Raw genomic sequence first — 19,459 nt, forward strand, 5'->3', positions numbered from 1 at the left:
AAGCCACCCAGGCGCCCCTGCCCTTTGCTTTTTAAAGTTGGCAACCCTGATGGCTGTGGTTATGTCTACCACACAAATGTTTTGCTTGACAGTAATTTGAGTTCTCAAAGAAGGGTATATTCTTACGTGTATTGGTTGGCCCTTGAGTTCCCAGAGGACATAATTTTTTTTTTTAATGTTTATTTATTTTTGAGAGAGAAAGCAGAGTGTGAGCAGGGGCGGGGAGGGGCCTAGAGAGAGAGAGAGGGAGACACAGGCTCCAGGCTCTGAGCTGTCAGCACAGAGCCCAACACGGGGCGTGAACTCACAAACCGTGAGATCATGACCTGAGCCGAAGTCGGACGCTCAACCGACTGAGCCACCCAGGTGCCCCCAGAGGAAATAATTTTCATAATAGCAATGTAGTTTACTCTAGATATTATGGTAGAAATGGCTGGTGTGCCGGGTAGTTTCTTAAGAGGAAAAGGGTCCATGGAAAAGAGAGAAAATGTTATGTTGAAAATCCTTCCTGTCCTTCCCTAAATACTGCGTTTGAATTTCTAACATCGTGTGGGATTTTCTTTTTTTTTTTGAAACTTATGGATTATGTGTTATCACAGGGTGTGTGTGTGTGTCTGTCTGTCTGTTTTTGTGTATGCTTTAGTTTATGTGATTGTGCAGTATCAGACACACACTTCATGAGATAGTCTGACCTGTCTTACTTGGGTAATAGTAAAAGATCTTTTAGTCTTGCTACTCAAAATGTTGTAGTAGTAGCATCAACAAGTAGGTGCTTATTAAAAATACAGTATCTCAAAAGAAAAATACAGTTATCTCTGGTCCTACCCCAAAATTCACTAAATTGGTATCTGCACATAATAAGATCCCAGGTGATTGTTAGAATATTAAATTGAGAAGCACTGCATTAGATTATTGTAACTATCTGAATAGTAGGAGTGCTTTTTTCTGGCTTAGGTTTCCTTCCAAATACTAAGCTGCTTTTGTTCACATTTTACAGAATTAGTAGGTGTTCACTGGGAAGGAGAACTAAGTGAATGAAAAATGTTAATATGTAGGATCCTAGGAATATTACAGGATCAGGTGGAATGTCTTCTTCTAGTTCAGATCATCTTGTTATCTTACTGTTACAGGAGGAAGGACACTGTTTCTATGGGATCTATATCTAGCTCAGTGTCCTGTCAAAATAAAAAATTAACTATAACTTGTCTCTTTTGTTCTCCCACGTCAGGACTGTTGCCTTTTTGTTTTAGGAGTGGAGAAAACCATAGATTCCAGCATGGATCTAGGGCCAAAAGGGATCCTGGAGGCTTAGGATTTGGACATTTCCTAGAATTTGCAGGAGCCTAAGAGGGGCTACGCAGCAGGACTCCATTTGGCCCTGCTAGGCTTTGGGAGGCTCTGTGGTATGCTGCACATATGTGAAGGTCTCTTGAGTCTTCTAGGGCATGAGGTCTGTCCCTTACCACCTCTGCCACTGCATATGCAGCTCAGTTGCCAATGATAGACACAGTTCATATTCTTAATATCAGCATTATACTGTCTTTTAATGAGGATCTGTATCCACATGAAGGCTTGTGTTTCAGTGATACTGCACATAGACTGATTACATGATCTTCAGTGTATATGGATGTTTGCAGTTACAAGGTTCCCCTTCTATGGTAAGATTAATAAAAGTACATTAAGCACTATGTAGATAGACTGTATATTGCTAGTTGGATTTATTATGAGTCTCTTGGCCTTTGTCCAATTTAAGGAAAATTGGTTTCATTTTCAACGGAGTTTGGACTTTTCCATAAAAGCAGTACAGGTATGTGGTTAAAAGTGATACAAAAAGGTATTTATAGTGAAAGTTTCTCTCCTTCTGATCCTCTATCTGCCCCTCCAAAAAAACATGGACGATGTTTTGTGTATCCTTCAAAGGAAGTTTTGCCTTAAAACAACAACAACAACAACAACAACAACAACAAAAGTTTTGTCTTGAGAGAACACCCATGTCTATATCTGTCTCCCTCCCCGGCCTAGGTATGGATATGGAAATTGGAGCATTACTACCCTGTGTGTTTGTGTGTGTGTGTGTGTGTGTGTGTTACACTTTGCTATACCTTAGAGATTGCATTGCAATAGATCATTGAGATTAATCTCTTTTCCTAAGATGGTTTATAATTTGAGTGTGGTTGGTTGTCCACTGAAAACTATTAATATTTTATTTGCCTTTGGTGTTAATTAGTATGGTTTATAAAAGTATGAGCTTTACAGTTAAAATGTTTTAAAATCTATGAAATCTAGGAAAATAGGTGATTGTTTCATGGGTTAAGGGCCTCATGAAACTTGAAATTTCTAGGGCCCAAATAAAAATAATGTATTTCTGTATAGAAAAAACGCCATACTCACAATTTATTCCTGCAAAAAATATGACTAAGTATTCAGATAACCAAGCTTATTTGCATTTGAGAACTTAATAGAGATTACAGAAAAATTTTTTAATATCTACACCCAATGTAGGGCTCAAACTCACAACCCTGAGATAAAGAGTTGCATGTTCTATGGATTGAACCATCCAGGTGCCCCAAGATTACAAAGTTTAGAATGAAGTTTTAAAGTTCTAATTTAGAACTTACATTGACTGGTAGATAGCCAGATGAATTTAAGCATGTGAATATTCTTTAAAGGGGAATCAGACATTTTTCATGTCTGAAGCATCCTATTAAAAAAAAAAACAAACATTTTTGCTAGCTCTTTTTAAATGGGTGCATTGGATGTTAGACACTTTTTTTTTTTTAAAGTTTATGTATTTATTTATTTCAAGAGAGAGCCCTAGCAGGAGAAGGGCAGAGGGAGATGGAGAATCTCAAGTAGGCTCCATGCTCAGCTTGCAGCCTGACGCGGGGCTCAAGTCCATAACCCCGGGATCACTACCTGAGCTGAAATCAGGAGTCTGACGCTCAACTGATTGAGCTACCCCCAGACACAAATCATTTTTACTTTAATAAGTTAAACTTTATTTTGACTCTTACATATAAGCAAATGAAGTTGTGATTATAGATAAATGTTCTTATTTTTAGGTGGTGTGTGCTGAAGTGATTGTGGTTGAAGTATCACGTTTGCAACTTGCAGATGATTGAGAAAAACAAATTACATATAGCAAGTAGGACAAAATGTAAATTAAAAAAAAATTTTATTTTAAGTGATCACTATACCCAACATGACACTTGAACTCACAACCCTGAGATCAGGAGTCGCAGGCTGTACCGACTGAGCCAGCCAGGTGTCCCCAAAATGTAAATTAAGTTCAAATTTATATAACTTTTCTGTGTCTTTGAAATTTTCTGTAGTAAAAACTTGGGAGTCGGGAACATACTCCTTAAAAGTTAATATAATTTTCATAATTTATTGGTACTTAGATTGCAAGCAGATAAATAAATAGCTTTTGATGGATTTAATGTGCAAACATTCTTACTGTTGAGCCCTCTGGTTGAAGCTACTTTCCTGTAGTCTCTGTTGGGAAGATACTGAAAAAAATTGTTTTAATGAATTGCTTTTAATTTTTTAAAAATTTTATTTTTATTTTATTAAAAATTTTTTTTTGTTTATTTGTGAGAGAGAGAGATAGAGTGTGAGCGAGTGAGGGGCAGAGAGAGGGAGACACAGAATCCGAAGCAGGCTTCAGGCTCTGGGCTGTGTCGGCACAGAGCCCGATGCAGGGCTTGAACTTTTGAACCTTGAGATCATGACCTGAGCTGAAATAGGATGCTTAACCGACTGAGCCACCCAGGCGCCCCAAAAAGACTTTATTTTTAAGTGATCTCTACATCCAGCATGGGGCTTGAACCTACAACCCTGAGATCAGGAGTCAGATGCTCTACTGACTATGCCAGCCAGCCGTCCCCTTAAATGAATTGCTTTTGAAAGGAAGGCAAAAAAGTGTTTATTAAGATGAGAAATTTTGAGCATTCAAAATTCTATTACTTTCATTTCTTTCTTTTTTTTTTTTTTTACTTTTATTTCTACTAGTATGTAATTTTCTTAGTAAATAAAAGTGTCACTAATATGTTATACTTAGTGAATAAAAAATAAAAAAAGATTGGCTTTTTCAGTCCTTTTTTTGTGGATAGAGATTAGCAAAAAAAAAAAATTGAGGTCTAGAAAAAGACATTTTATTTGGACTTTGGTAAAATTGGAGAAACTTTTTATTGCACCCAGTTTTCTCTCTTCTGCTTGTTTATTTAGAAGGGAAAATATTGCACAATTTCCCAACTTTTTTGAGATGGAGAGAAGTAGGATATGACAGCAGTTGTATTCTTAGATTAGTGAATAGAGGAAATGATTATGGATTAACAAGTGATTTGCAGAATTGTAAACATACTCTTGGTTCTGAATTATTTATAGCTGGACACTATAACTCTATTACTTTATTGTGCTTCTCAGAGCTATGCAAGGGCTGAAATTTGAGGAGCTATATGTATGGGGTGTGTGTGTGTGTGTGTGTGTGTGTGTGTGTGTGTGTGTGTTTGCTTTGCTTTGCTTTCTGTAGGTTATAGTATTGAGTTCATGTCTGCCAAAAGTTACTTAAATTATCCCATATCTGGTTTTGAGGTACCAGCATTTCTTTTTTTTTTGCCTTGATTTGCACTTTATTGCCAACTAAATGATTTCAAAGCAGTGTTGTTTTCTAATAGAAAATATGGTTTAGTATGCTTTGTATGGAGCAGAATGTCAAGTAGTAATCTTAATTAAGTATAAGATCATATTCATGTTAGTGAATTTCTAGGAATAACACAGCCTTTTTTCTTCTTTTGTAGCATAAGCAGTACTATAATGGATGTAGACAGCACAATTTCCAGTGGGCGTTCAACTCCAGCAATGATGAATGGACAAGGAAGCACTACTTCTTCAAGCAAAAATATTGCCTATAATTGTTGTTGGGACCAGTGCCAGGCTTGCTTCAACTCTAGTCCAGATCTGGCAGATCACATCCGTTCCATACATGTAGATGGTCAGCGAGGAGGGGTTGGTTTTGTCATTTCTTTTTTTCACTCCCTGTTTTTATTAGTTTTATTAATTTGTAATCGCTAGCTAGGTTTTTTTTTTTTTTTTAAAGTAATTTGAGATTGTTTTTACACAGGCTTTATTTTTTTCAATTTTTTTTCATTTATTTCCCACATAACTTGATAGGATCAAATGAACATATGTGTTGGATTTTAATTTGCTCTTAGAAGAGATTAGACTTTCTAAAATACAGTGCGAAGAAATTCAGTTTTCTAAAATACAACGGTAATATTAGACTTTCTACAGGATTAGTATAAACAGTTCTGTTAAATGACGGCTTGCAGTCATTATTTGTGAATGAGAATTGATCATCTTTTCCCAGGTCTTAACAGAGCTGGCTTAGATAGGAAGTTCTGGTTAGTGAGTATTGACCTATACCTTTTTAGGAATAAATTTAATTGTGTCAGTCTATATAATTTTTATTGGATAGTGCTTTAAGAGCTAAGCAAATTAGGTGAGTCAAAGTGTAATGGATCAAAGTATTATAATGTTACTTACAACTTTTTTCAATTTTATCTAGGTTTGTCTTGAATAGTTAACCACACTTTAGTGCACTTTCCAGAAATTAATGTCACATTGTTAAGTACAGATAATCTTTAGGCCACATATTTCCTATCAGCTTGCCATCACTCTTGAGATCTACTGATACTAAAATGGTTTAGGATCATTATGGTTTAAGTGAGTGGGTAGCTGTTTCCAAGGTTGCATTGATAGTTAGATTGCATTGATCTTTTTTAAAAACATGCAACCATATAAGCATCTCTCACATTGTAACCAGTGGTATTTGTGCATTGAAATCTTTTAAGAAATCTTTGCCTTTGTCACAGTATGTTGTAATGTATCAGCAATTTTTTGATTATTGAAATTTGATGAGTAAACATTTGTCTTACTAGATTTGAATTTTGTGATGTCTAGGTAGACAACAGATAGTGTATTAAAGAAATTTGCCCATCATATGGTATTTTCACCGCTTAACCCAACCCAGCTCAGTGGTTAGGTTACTTTTGTAACAGTCTTTTTTCCCTTCTTACATATATCAGATTTTTATTGTGAGCTATGTTAACCAAGTTGGTTTCCTAGTTATTATAGAGTTGTTTTTTGTGAGCCAGTGCTTGATATCATTCGGTATATATCACTAAGTCTTTTGAGCCATGGCATGATGCTTTTTTAGTCACTTGATTTAGCAACTATATATAGGATCATGAACTATGTAGAAGGTTACTGAGCTTCGTGTAGTAGGTGTGGGAAAATCTCACATTTCTAAGTCTTAGATCTTACACATTGAGGAGTTGGTACATAGCCTTATGAGAATGTTTTCAGCTCTTGAAGGATCTACAGAAGGAATCGAGGTGCAGACAATCTATCATGTAGTCACGGCAGCTATATTTACCTTATGTCATAGAGCAAGGCATGAAGTCTTGGTATTTCTACAGTAAGTATAAACTTGTTGAAATGACCCCCCCCCCCGTGTCATTTCTCAAATACTTACTCATAAAATTACTTTATTAAAAATAGGATTCTCTGGCTAATTTTAAGCTTAATGCTGTTTTGACCACAGAAAGGAGGCCTGATCTTTGAAGGACATTAATTGCTAAACTACAAATGTTAGAGAATAGAGAAAATACACTCAGATTATTTTTACATATCAGTCATTGGCCTATAGATCAAGCTTTCAGTCTGTATACCGATGTATGAACGAAACTTTGAAAACTTTGTACAGCTATGTAACAGGAAATCTTGATCTGGTTTTGTGCTTAAAATAGAGTGGATGTTGGTTGGGACATCTTTTTTTTTTTTTTTTTTTTTTTTTTTATGGCCTCTTTGAAGGGAACTTTAAAAAAAAAGTGTTTTTAAGTGTAGAGTTCATTGACGTTAAGTACGTTTATATTGTTGTACAACCATCATCACTGTCTATCTCCAGAATTGTTTAATATCTCAAACTGACATCTGTACCCATTCAACAATAATTCCCCATTCCTCCCTTTCCTCAGCACCCCAGTTCTACTTTCTGTCTTCATGACTTTGTTCTAGGTACCTCGTACACCTGGAAAACAGCTGATTTTCATAACATAATTTTTTTTTAGATTTCTTATCTCTTCTTTCTACCCCAAGTGTTAAACTGTCTTAATGGAACAGAAGCAAATGAGGAAAAAATTGGTAACTCTAGAGGACTTTATGCTTCTACTTATCAAAAGTTGACGGTTTTATTGGAGTAGTATGTTAGCAAGATCTGAATACTATATTATATTAATTCCTGTTCTTTTTCTCATCCCACTCTAATCTTCACCCTGGGAAAACAAAACCATCCTATAATAGCTTAGAAACTTCTCTCTCCCCCCATCCCCCCTTTAAGCTTTTTATGTTTCCATGTCACATGGACTTTAATTATATTTGGAGGCTGAAATTGGGTAGAGTTTGGGTCTTCATTGACCTTTTCATATATCAAAGTGGGTAGATTCTTCTATTTCAAAAGTTAAGCTAACCACTTAAACACCAGATTGTGAGTGTACCTTTTTTTTTTTAATTTTTAAAAAATACCTTTTTAAAAAAATGTTTATTATTTTTGAGAGAGAGACAGCATGAGTGGGGGAGGGGCAGAGAGAGAGGGAGACAGAATCCGAAGCAGGCTCTAGGGTCCTAGCTGTTAGCACAGAGCCTGATGTGGGGTTCAAACTCACAAACTGCAAGATCATGACCTGAGCTGAAGTCGTATGCTTAACTGACTGAGCCACCTAGCTACCCCAATTTTTCTTTCTTTCTTTCTTTCTTTCTTTCTTCTTTCTTTCTTTCTTTCTTTCTTTCTTTCTTTCTTTCTTTCTTTGTTTATTTTTGAGAGAGAGCGTGCGTGAGTGAATATGCCTTTTAAGGAAGACTCATGAAAGTACTTTTTCCTATTTAAAATACTAAAAGACGCAAAACATTTTTAAACTTTTTTTCGTTAGTATAATAGAATCGGGTTCTGGGGTCATACTTCTGTGCATGATTGGATTTCAAAAACTAGAATGAGGTATTTTATTAATCACATTTCAAATCCCAGTGTCCTATTCATATACACTGAAGTCTTGGTAAGCAGGAAACTTTGTCTTCCAGGATTTCTGTGGTTTAGTAATATCCATTAGTGTTGTGTTCTTTCCGTCTTAACTATTTCTTATTAAAAAAAAAAAACAGATTTGCCAGAAAGAAACCTGTTTGTGTTTCTTGATGCACGAGTTATTTTACACGTGTCATTTTATTAAGTTCATTTTTGTGTATGTTCTTTGTTGTGTTTGAGGGCAGAGGGCCTGAAGGAGATTTCAGGGAAGGGATGGTAGGGTATTATTCAAAGGCTTGAATAAGATCAGTTACCTTTATACGTTACATAAAATGACACTCAGGGTTAAATTGGAATGAGACTAGAAAGTGAAATCAATCTTAGGAGGTCACTTTGAGTTTTGATTGCCTATCTGATGGCTTCTAAAACATGCATGAAATTGGTCATAGATTTTGTAATAAAGGAAAAATACTTAATTCTTGTAATTTGAGTGTTCTATTAAATATTTTTGTCCTCTGTTTTATTAAATATCTTTTAGCAGAGAAAATTGAAAATGTTCATTTAATGTGGCTAAAAATAATAGGATATAAAATGATAGCTGTTGTTTTAGATCTTGGAAGAACAAACTGATTAGAAACAATAATTACATGTAAAAAATATTTTATTTCTCTTTTGTTCGCATTTTGTAAAAGAGTGAGCTGGGTTTTTTCTAAGTAATATTAAAGCTTGGGGTGCCTGGGTAGCTCAATCAGTTAAGCATCCGACTTCGGCTCAAGTCATGACCTCACAGTTCATGGGTTCAAGCCTCGCGTTGGGCTCTGTGCTGATAGCTTGGAGCCTAGACCCTCTTCAGATTCTATGTCTCCCTTTCTCTCTGCCCCCCACCCTCAAAAATAAAATAAAACATTAAACAAAAAAAGAAATGAAAGTTTAAGGGATCCATAAAAATCATCCAATCCCTTCCTGACTTTAGATGGTATTATCTCTTGCTTTATACAAAATCTTTTTGTATCATTTTACTGCAAAAGGAATCTAATTCCTTAGTAAAGCCAGCCCCTTCCCCCACTCCTGCATGTAAATTATATTGCCTTCTGGCTCTATTTAGAATATATTTGGCTGATTTTAATTTACCTTACTACTAACTGAATTTTCCTTATGCATACTTAGATTCTGTCAGGTTACATTGCATTTTTTTTGCAGTAGATTTTACAATTTACTTACAGAAAATTTTAATGGATCATTTGCACACTTTAGTGTGAAATGTTAGTGACCAGATAAGTACAAGTATCTTTATACTGTCACACAAGCTGTCAAAGGTGTAGGCCGTGAATAAATTCAGAAAACTACGTTGCTGCATTTGGTCAAAGAAATTGATGAAAGTGAAGAACACTTAACACTACCCTTGGTTCTCAGGTTTGTACCAGTCTTTTTCATTTTGGGCATTTTGGAGGAGTTGCCTTAAAGTTGACAGTTTGAATGAGTGAGGATTTCTAAAGGACTTCTCAACAGAAAGCCCAAACCTATAAAATTGAAATTTTAGACCTCTACATCTTTAGTTGGGTCATTGTAAATTTGAAGATTCTTTGGTAGTCCAAAAATATTCTGATTTAATTTAATTTAATTTAATTTAATTTAATTTAATTTAATTTAATTTAATTTAACTTAGTTTTGTTTGAGAGAGAGCCAGGGAGGGATGGGGGTTGGGGGAGAAGGAGGGGAGAGAGCGAGAGGGAGAAAGAAAGAAAGAAAGAATCCAAAACAGGCTACACGCCCAGCATGGAGCCTGATGTGGGTATCCCTGAGTTGAAATCAGGGAGTCCATCGCTTAACTGACCAAGCCACCCAGCCACGTCCACAAATATTCTTTTAATAACTGTGTGTTTTGATTTGATTTTTAAAGATAGTTTGGCAGAAAAATTTATTTGGTGGCAGTTATTTTGAAAAGGGGCCTCCAGTGTCTAATATAAACCCAATTTTTCTGTTAAATAGTTTAGAGTATCATTTTGCATTTTCATTGTATTTTGGAGTTAGCGAATGTGTGCTCGTAGTGTCTGTTTGATGAGAAAGGAAATAGACACTTAAAGAAGTGATTCTTCCAGGATTACAAAGCTGCAAAGTATGAAAGCTCTGTATACAATTCAGGTCATTTACTGTGTGCTATTTTTGTTACATCTAATAACCTAATATAAGTCTGTCTATTATGAGAGACTAGACTATGTACCTATATGTCTCAGTATTCTGATTAATATAGCTAGATCTTAATTCATTTTTTTTTTAGAACTTAATTCATCTTAAGGTATTATAGAGGAAGCATCATAGATTTTATGCTTGAATAATTCCTTTCACATTTGGATTAGATTCCTGTGGTGTTTGGTTTTCAGAGTTAATTTTTACAATGAAGAAGTTTCTAAAAATTGATTATGAGAATGTTTTTCACATATTGTGCATCTAAAAACTCTCAAGTTTGAAGAAAGACCCTTCTGTCAGATTTTAACTCTTTATCAAAGGGTGTCCTAACATAGATTAGGGAAAGAAATTCAGCTTTTAACAGTTTTGTGATTTTTGTGGATCCATGGTGTGGAGTTTTAGTGCCTGTTTTGTCTTTGTGCAAGTTTAGTGCTTCCTCTCCCCCTCTCTCCAAACCCAAAAATTATTTTCTAAATATTTCACCCCAGTATAGCTAAATATAGTTAGCTTTGGTCTCTTTACACTTACTGCCATTTCCTATAAAATTCATTAGGTTGAAGGTTATGGTTTTTCTTTGAACCTGAAGGTGTTGCTCTAATAGTGTTACTAGACATTATTTCATCTAGAGTCTGGACCATAACTACTCATCTTGAAGGCTATTATCTGGTGGAATTACAGTCTGCCATTGTCTCCATATGTGTGTTTATTTCTAGGAAAAAAAATTGCTAGTCAGAGATTGTTGTTTCTTTCACATATAGTGGTTGGCTAATGTAAGGGGCAGTGTTTGAATATTTATCTTCTTGTTTCTTTGAGAGTAACTCAGCTTAAGAGTTAAGACGATAGAATTCTTCACTGTTTTAAAAATTATTACATAAATGATGGTAGATTTGTTTCAAGTTACTTTAATGCATCTCTCTTTATGTGGTATGGCTTGTGAGAGAATTTTAAATCAATCTCTGATTCCTATTTTATTGCTTGAACATTTAAGACTCAGAGTTGTCAGTAAGGAAGTTGATAGCACTACTGATTATCTGCATGTGATTATTAAACATTGAATTAATTTCCACAACACAATTCATGTAGTTTTGAAAACATTTTTTCCTTTTTTTGGATTCATTTTAAAAAGCTTTGAATTCTGGGAACTTGTGGAATCACTTTATAAACACAAACTAGGGTCAAGGATTTTAAATATGAAGGAGGAAATGTTTTGATTTCTATGTCTGTTTAATTGAAAGAAATGAGCCAATCTGTAGAGGAATCAGGATACATGATAACTCTATAAACAGTCATATCAAACAGCAATAGCAGTATTGCCTTGTTAGACCTATCTAATATAAAATGACTTTGGTTTTGAGTAAAAATTCAGTTATTTTAGACTGTTGATTTTTCTAGGCTTTAAAAAAAGTTTATTTTAAACTGTTTAATGATGCTTCATTTCTGCATGTATCTTCATTCTATTCTACATGTAGTATGTAATAGTCTTGAAAGTATGGCTCTATTTATAATTACTCTTCCCTTAGAAAAGAACAGAGCTTATATATAAGTGGCTCTTTGAAGGCTATAACTACAGTGGATTCAGACTTCTTTTACTGGTGTTGGGAAGCAATTTTAAATGTTCAGTTTGATGGAAATACAATCAGTTAGAAACTTGATATGTCACTAGTAAGAAGATGATAAAGATTAGATTGTTAGTTGTTAGACTGGTATTTTCCAAACCCAGTCATACTCAATTACCTGAATCCAAGAATGTGGATCTGTTATGATAAACAGCTTATGCCCATTGCTTTTACAACTGTATTAATTTAACATTTTGTATTAGATTTTGTTTCATAAGATAATGGGAAATAATTTTTAAAGAATAGAACAGTATAAAAATAAGTATTAGCATGCATATGAGAATAAGGAATCTAGAGCAGAAAATTTTAACTTAGTAATTTAATTACTATACTCATTTTCTGACATTCATCTTCAGAGATTAATATTTGAGTATTTTGATTTATTTTCATTATTTCTTTATACCGTTATATTTTCCTGTCATAAATAATACATGTTAGTTCCCTCATGCAGTAAATACAAAATAATGGTGTATAGTTCTGGTTCCAAGGCTATATTGTTAATATTTTGTATTTTTCCTTCTGAGTGACACTTTGGGATTGGTTTTTCAGTCCTCATTGAGGGAATCGGACAGCAGCCTTAAGGGGAAAGGATTGACACTGTGCTTTTCATACTGGAAGTTCAGAAGTTTATGCTAAGCATTTTGATTGACTCCTACATTAATGGCTCTTTCTGTCAGTTAAAGACTTGCAGCATGTTCATTTGAACTTACAAGGAATAAAACTGTTGAAATAAGTGATGAAAATTATTATGGCTCTTCTTTTAACAGGTATTTGTTTGCTTATGGAAAGGTTGTAAAGTATATAACACTCCATCAACCAGTCAGAGTTGGTTACAGAGGCATATGCTGACACACAGTGGAGACAAACCTTTTAAGGTAAGTAAGTATATGTGAGTTGTTTTTAACTTTTAGTTGATGTATTTCTTTTAAAAAATTTTTTTAAACGTTTATTTATTATTGAAGGACAGAGAGAGTCAGAGCGTGAGCAGGGGAGGGGCAGAGGGAGAGGGAGACAGAATCTGAAGCAGGTTCCAGGCTCTGAGCTGTCAGCACAGAGCCCGACGCGGGGCTCGAACTCACAAACTGCGAGATCATAACCTGAGCCGAAGTCGGACGCTTAACCGACTGAGCCACCCAGGTGCCCCTGGTTGATGTATTTCCTAATGGGCATATTTTTGCCCTTCTAGCAATGTTTAAAAATATTCCTGTAGATACATGGAATTTAAAAAAGCGATGGAGGTAAAGATAATTTAATCCAATTTGTAAAATTTGGAGAACAGAAAAAAGTCACTGTGGAGGGTGGATTGAGAATAGCTAATGGGCAGACCTGTTTGAATGCATGTCTTTAAAATTGGTGGCTTTTAATACCTTGTGATGTGTGTTTTCATTGCTATAGGTTTCAGCCTTTTTATTAGCAAACAACACTGATTATTAATAATTCCCAAAAGTGAAATTGTACAACGTTAAGGGAATTGATTGCTTTCACTCAGGTTTGAGGTCATGTTACTGAGTTTACTTGTAAATTACTGTGTCAAATGGATGTATTCTGAAAAATTGTATGAAGAACCAGTTCTGTAAAAACCGTTTTTCCATTTATCTTCATTAAAAATTAAACAAAATATTTTGGTTTGTAATTATGGAAAGCATATACCATAGAGGTTAAAAGTTTGTGTTTAGAAAACTTTAATAGCTGTTAAACCCATAATTTACTGGTATGTAAATACCGTGCCAGAAACGTCCCCTGGGTTTCATTAGAGAAGGAGGTAATTCTTATGGAGCTGCTTTTTAAAAAAATTAGTTTATTTTGAAAAGACAATCTTTAACAAGTTAAAAAAAATTTTTTTAAAAAAATTTTAATGTTTAATTTTGAGAGAGACACACACACACACACACACACACACACACACACACACACACACACACACACACAGTGCCAGCAGGGGAGGGGCAGAGAGAGGAGACACAGAATCAGAAGCAGGCTTCAGGCTTTAAGCTGTCAGCACAGACCCCAGTGCGAGGCTCAAACTCAGGCACCATGAGATTATGAGCTGAGCTAATGTCAGACTCTCAACCAACTGGGCCACCAGGCGCCCCAAGTTAAAAAAAATTTTTAAGGAAATTATTTACGTAGAGAAATCTTGCTCCCTTTTCTTCTTTCCTTCTTCCCTCTTCCTCAAATATGTAACCACTGTTACTAGTTTCTAGTGAATTCTTCTAGTATTTCTTTATGAACCAACATATGTAGTTTCATTCTTCTTTCTTACACAAAATCCAGTAAACTATATACTGTCTGTACTTTATTTCTAACTATCTTTTTTTAAATGTTGGTTGGTTGGTTGGTTGGTTGGTTGGTTGGTTGGTTGATTTTGAGAGAGAGTGAGAGAGAGCGTGCACAAGCAGGGGAGGGTCAGACAGAGAATCCCAAGCAGTCTCTACACTGTCAGTGCAGAGCTGTATGCAGGGCTCAAACTCAGGAACCGCGAGATCATGACATGAGCGGAAATTAAGTCGGATGCTTAACCGACTGAGCTACCCAGGCACCCCTGTCATTTTTTTTTTTTTTTTAATGATTTTATTTTTAAGTAATCTCCATACCCAGTGTGGGACTCAAACTCAAATCTCTGAAATCAGAAGTCGCATGCTCTACTGACTGTGCCAGCCAGGTACCCCATATACCTTATTATTTTTTTCTTTAATCAACCTTTTATTTTATAGCAGTTTTAGATATACAGTAATATTACAAGGATTATAAAGTTCCCTTATACCCTATGCCAAGTTTCTCCCACTGTTAACCTCTTTCTTGCATGTATGTGTACCTTGCTTTTTAAACTTACTGTATTCTAGAGATCTTTCTATATTTGCTCCTAGAGAGTATTCTTTCAGTTTATTTAACCAAATTTGTATAGACACTTGGGTTATTTCTAGTCTTTGGCTATTATAAATAGTGCTGAAGTGATAAATCTTGGAACATACGTGTTATTTTGTACATGTGTAAATATATAGGGAGGAAGAATTCCCCGAAGTGACATGAGTGGGTGGATCAAAGGCTATATAAGCATTGATGATTTTGATAAATCTTGCCAAATTGCCCTCCTTAGGGTTTGTGTCCTCATCATCATTGTTAGACGTCTGCCTTCTCAGTAGCTGTGCTCAGATAAGAAGGTGTTCTCAAACTTTTGGATTTTTGCCAATCTAATAGGTTAGAAATTCCATCGTTGTGTAGGTTTTTTTCTTGTTTTCATCCTAATGTAGTTTTAATTTGCTTCTCTTTAATTATGAGGAAGTTTGGGTATCCTTTTTTTCTTTTTCTTTTTTCTTTTTTAATGTTTATTTTTGAGAGAAACAGAGGATGAACAGGATAGTGGCAAAGAGAGAGGGTGACACAGAATGCGAAGCAGGCTCTAGGCTCTGAGCTGTCAGCACAGAGCCCAATGTGGGGCTCGAACCCACTAGCTGTGAGATCATGACCTGAGACGAAGTCAGACGCTTAACCGACTGAGTCACCCAGGCGCCCCTGGTTATCTATTCTTATGTTTAACTATTCGGGTTTATTTTTCTTTCTTTTTAATTTTGTCTATTTACTTTAAAAATTTTTTTTAATTTTTATTAAGCAAGCTCTGTACTCAGCATGGGGCTTGAACTCATGATACTGAGGTCAAGAGTCTAATGCTCTACTGACTGAGGCAGCCAGGAGCCCCTCTTTATTCTTTTTTAAATAAATGATCTCATTGACCTTTCTGTTGGCATGTGGGCCTTATAACTTTAACACCCTAGTCTTTCTTGGGGTCTTACTATAGATTCTACCCCTGGTATGTTCTGGAAGTGTATGATCTGGGACAGTTTTTAAACTTCCCATTAAGATGTAGCTAGTAAGAATAGTTACCTCATAGAGCCATACAGTATGTATCCAATAAACATAAGAGATTATTGTTGTTAAAGTGAAAGAATCATTTACTTTTTTACTGTATTTCTATATGTTTTTCTTTAAGGCAGCAATCCTCCTGGTTGATTGTGATGTGCAGATTGATTTCAAAGCCTGTCAAATGCTTTTTTCTCCCAGATCCTCCTTTTAGAAACTGTAGAAGATTCCCATTGGAGAGGGGGAATGAAGTTGTCTTTAAAAGATAAAAGTTGGGGTGCCTGGGTGGCTCAGTCAGTTAAGTGTCTGACTTTGGCTCAGGTCATGATCTTGCTGTTCGTGAGTTCAAGCCCCACCTCAGGCTCTGTGCTGACAGCTCAGAGCCTGGAGCTTGCTTCCGACTCTGTGTCTCCTTCTCCCTCTACCCCTCCCACCACATATATTTTTCTCTCTCTCCCTCAAAATAAATAAACATTAAAAAAAAAAAAAGCCAGAAGTTAAGGAGTATGAATTAGTGAGGCATTGTTCTGTAAGTCATAGGAATCATTTAAATTCAGAAAGTTGATATCTATAGTACATGGCAGTGTGCTAGGCACTTTGGAAGCAAGGTGAATAAGATCTAAATTTAAGTAATGAAATGTTTTACGTGTTTTAATAGTGACGTATGAAAGGTTCTATGGAAACTTAGATTAGGTATCAATTAAATACTATAATAGGGACTGTGGAGGAATAGTAGAAGGTAAGTGGGAGTCAGCTATAGAAAGAAGGTCATGAGGTGATGATGTTTGAGGTGAGTCTTTTTTTTTTTTTTTAAAGTTTTTACTTATAATGTATAATAAAGTGTCTTAAGTATACTTAAGTGTTCAACAGTGTAAAGATATGTTTTATATGTGTGTATGTACCTGTGATGTATGCACCTGTGTCACCACCACCCTGATGAAAAATATTTTTTAATAAAATGGAATTTCTTTAATGACCCTTTCCAATCTATTCTTCTCCTGTCCTCTGTTTTTCCCCACAGGCCATATTATGATTTTCCAGTCTATTCTGTCCTCTGTTATTCTCCTCAGGCCATATTAGATTTCTGTCATCTGGTTTCGTTCTGGCTGTACCAGTTTATTTATTTATATTTTAAATGGTTATTTATTTTTGAGAGAGAGAGGGAGGTGGAGAATCCCAAGCAGGTGCTACACTGCCAGTGAGGAGCCTGACACAGGACTTGATCCCATGAACCATGAGATCACGACCTGAGCCAAGATCAAGAGAAGGATGCTCAACCGACTGAGCTACACGGGCACCCCAGAATAGGGCATTTTTAGCTTTGGAAATGACAAACTCTTCTCCAAATTGGTCATATTATTTACATTTCCACCAGCAGTGACTTAGAGTTTTTAGTTGCTCTATCTTATATTATCAAATGTCTTTTAATTTTAGCTATTCTGGTGGATATATAAGTGGTATCTCATTTTTGCTTTCATTTTTATTTCCTCAGTGAATAATGATGAGCACATTTTCATGTGCTTATGGCTATTTGAATTTCCTGTTTTGGGGAAGTGCCTATTTGAACCCATAAACCATGAGATCATGACCTCAGCCAAAGTCAGATGACTTAACTGACTGAGCCACCCAGGCGCCCCTATTGTATAAATTTTTATATATTTTGGATATAAGTTCTTTGTCAGTTATATGCACATCCCTTCTGTGTTTGGTTTCCTAATGAGATCTTTTGAAAAAGGTTTTTAAATTTCAATGAAATCTATCAGCTTTTTTTTTCAATATATGAAGTTTATTGTCAGATTGGTTTCCTTACAACACCTAGTGCTCATCCCAAAAGGTGCCCTCCTCAATACCCATCACCCACCCTCCCCTCCCTCCCACCTCCCATCAACCCTCAGTTCTCAGTTTTTAAGAGTCTCTTATGCTTTGGCTCTCTTCCACTCTAACCTCTTTTTTTTTTTTTTTTTTTTTCCTTCCCCTCCCCCATGGGTTTCTGTTAAGTTGCTCAGGATCCACATAAGAGTGAACACATATGGTATCTGTCTTTCTCTGTATGGCTTATTTCACTTAGCATCACAATCTCCAGTTCCATCCACGTTGCTACAAAGGGCCATATTTCGTTCTTTCTCATTGCCACGTAGTACTCCATTGTGTATATAAACCACAATTTCTTTATCCATTCATCAGTTGATGGACATTTAGGCTCTTTCCATAAATTGGCTACTGTTGAGAGTTCTGCTATAAACATTGGGGTACAAGTGCCCCTATGCATCAGTACTCCTGTATCCCTTGGGTAAATTCCTAGCAGTGCTATTGCTGGGTCATAGGGTAGGTCTATTTTTAATTTTCTGAGGAACCTCCACACTGTTTTCCAGAGTGGCTGCACCAATTTGCATTCCCACCAACAGTGCAAGAGGGTTCCCGTTTCTCCACATCCTCTCCAGCATCTCTAGTCTCCTGATTTGTTCATTTTGGCCACTCTGACTGGCATGAGGTGATATCTGAGTGTGGTTTTGATTTGTATTTCCCTGATGAGGAACGACGTTGAGCATCTTTTCATGTGCCTGTTGGCCATCCGGATGTCTTCTTTAGAGAAGTGTCTATTCATGTTTTCTGCCCATTTCTTCACTGCGTTATTTGTTTTTCGGGTGTGGAGTTTGGTGAGCTCTTTATAGATTTTGGATACTAGCCCTTTGTCCGATATGTCATTTGCAAATATCTTTTCCCATTCTGTTGGTTGCCTTTTAGTTTTGTTGGTTGTTTCCTTTGCTGTGCAGAAGCTTTTTATCTTCATAAGGTCCCAGTAGTTCATTTTTGCTTTTAATTCCCTTGCCTTTGGGGATGTGTCAAGTAAGAGATTGCTATGGCTGAGGTCAGAGAGGTCTTTTCCTGCTTTCTCCTCTAAGGTTTTGATGGTTTCCTGTCTCACATTCAGGTCCTTTATCCATTTTGAGTTTATTTTTGTGAATGGTGTGAGAAAGTGGTCTAGTTTCAACCTTCTGCATGTTGCTGTCCAGTTCTCCCAGCACCATTTGTTAAAGAGACTGTCTTTTTTCCATTGAATATTCTTTCCTGCTTTGTCAAAGATTAGTTGGCCATATGTTTGTGGGTCTAGTTCTGGGGTTTCTATTCCATTCCATTGGTCTATGTGTCTGTTTTTGTGCCAATACCATGCTGTCTTGATGATGACAGCTTTGTAGTAGAGGCTAAAGTCTGGGATTGTGATGCCTCCTGCTTTGGTCTTCTTCTTCAAAATTACTTTGGCTATTCGGGGCCTTTTGTGGTTCCATATGAATTTTAGGATTGCTTGTTCTAGCTTCAAGAAGAATGCTGGTGCAATTTTGATTGGGATTGCATTGAATGTGTAGATAGCTTTGGGTAGTATTGACATTTTGACAATATTTATTCTTCCAACCCATGAGCACGGAATGTTTTTGCATTTCTTTGTATCTTCTTCAATTTCCTTCATAAGCGTTCTATAGTTTTCAGCATACAGATCTTTTACATCTTTGGTTAGATTTATTCCTAGGTATTTTATGCTTCTTGGTGCAATTGTGAATGGGATCAGTTTCTTTATTTGTCTTTCTGTTGCTTCATTATTAGTTGCTTCATTATTAGTGTATAAATACAACTGATTTCTGTACGTTGATTTTGCATCCTGCAAGTTTGCTAAATTCATGTATCAGTTCTAGCAGACTTCTGGTGGAGTCTATCGGATTTTCCA

At 35.9% G+C, this 19,459-nt stretch overlaps 1 protein-coding gene across 1 annotated transcript in view; it reads left to right on the forward strand.

Moving 5' to 3' along the window:
* Positions 1-19,459, forward strand: part of AEBP2 (AE binding protein 2) — a 71,126-nt gene that overhangs the window by 18,197 nt on the left and 33,470 nt on the right. The window contains exons 2-3 of the mRNA XM_060658231.3: positions 4,800-5,007; positions 12,648-12,755. Of these exons, the coding sequence (XP_060514214.1) occupies positions 4,800-5,007; positions 12,648-12,755 (316 nt within the window). The remainder of the gene's footprint in view (positions 1-4,799; positions 5,008-12,647; positions 12,756-19,459) is intronic.

Source organism: Panthera onca, chromosome B4 (assembly GCF_046562875.1).
Source record: "Panthera onca isolate mPanOnc1 chromosome B4, mPanOnc1 haplotype 2, whole genome shotgun sequence".
Classification (NCBI taxonomy): Eukaryota; Metazoa; Chordata; class Mammalia; order Carnivora; family Felidae; genus Panthera; species Panthera onca.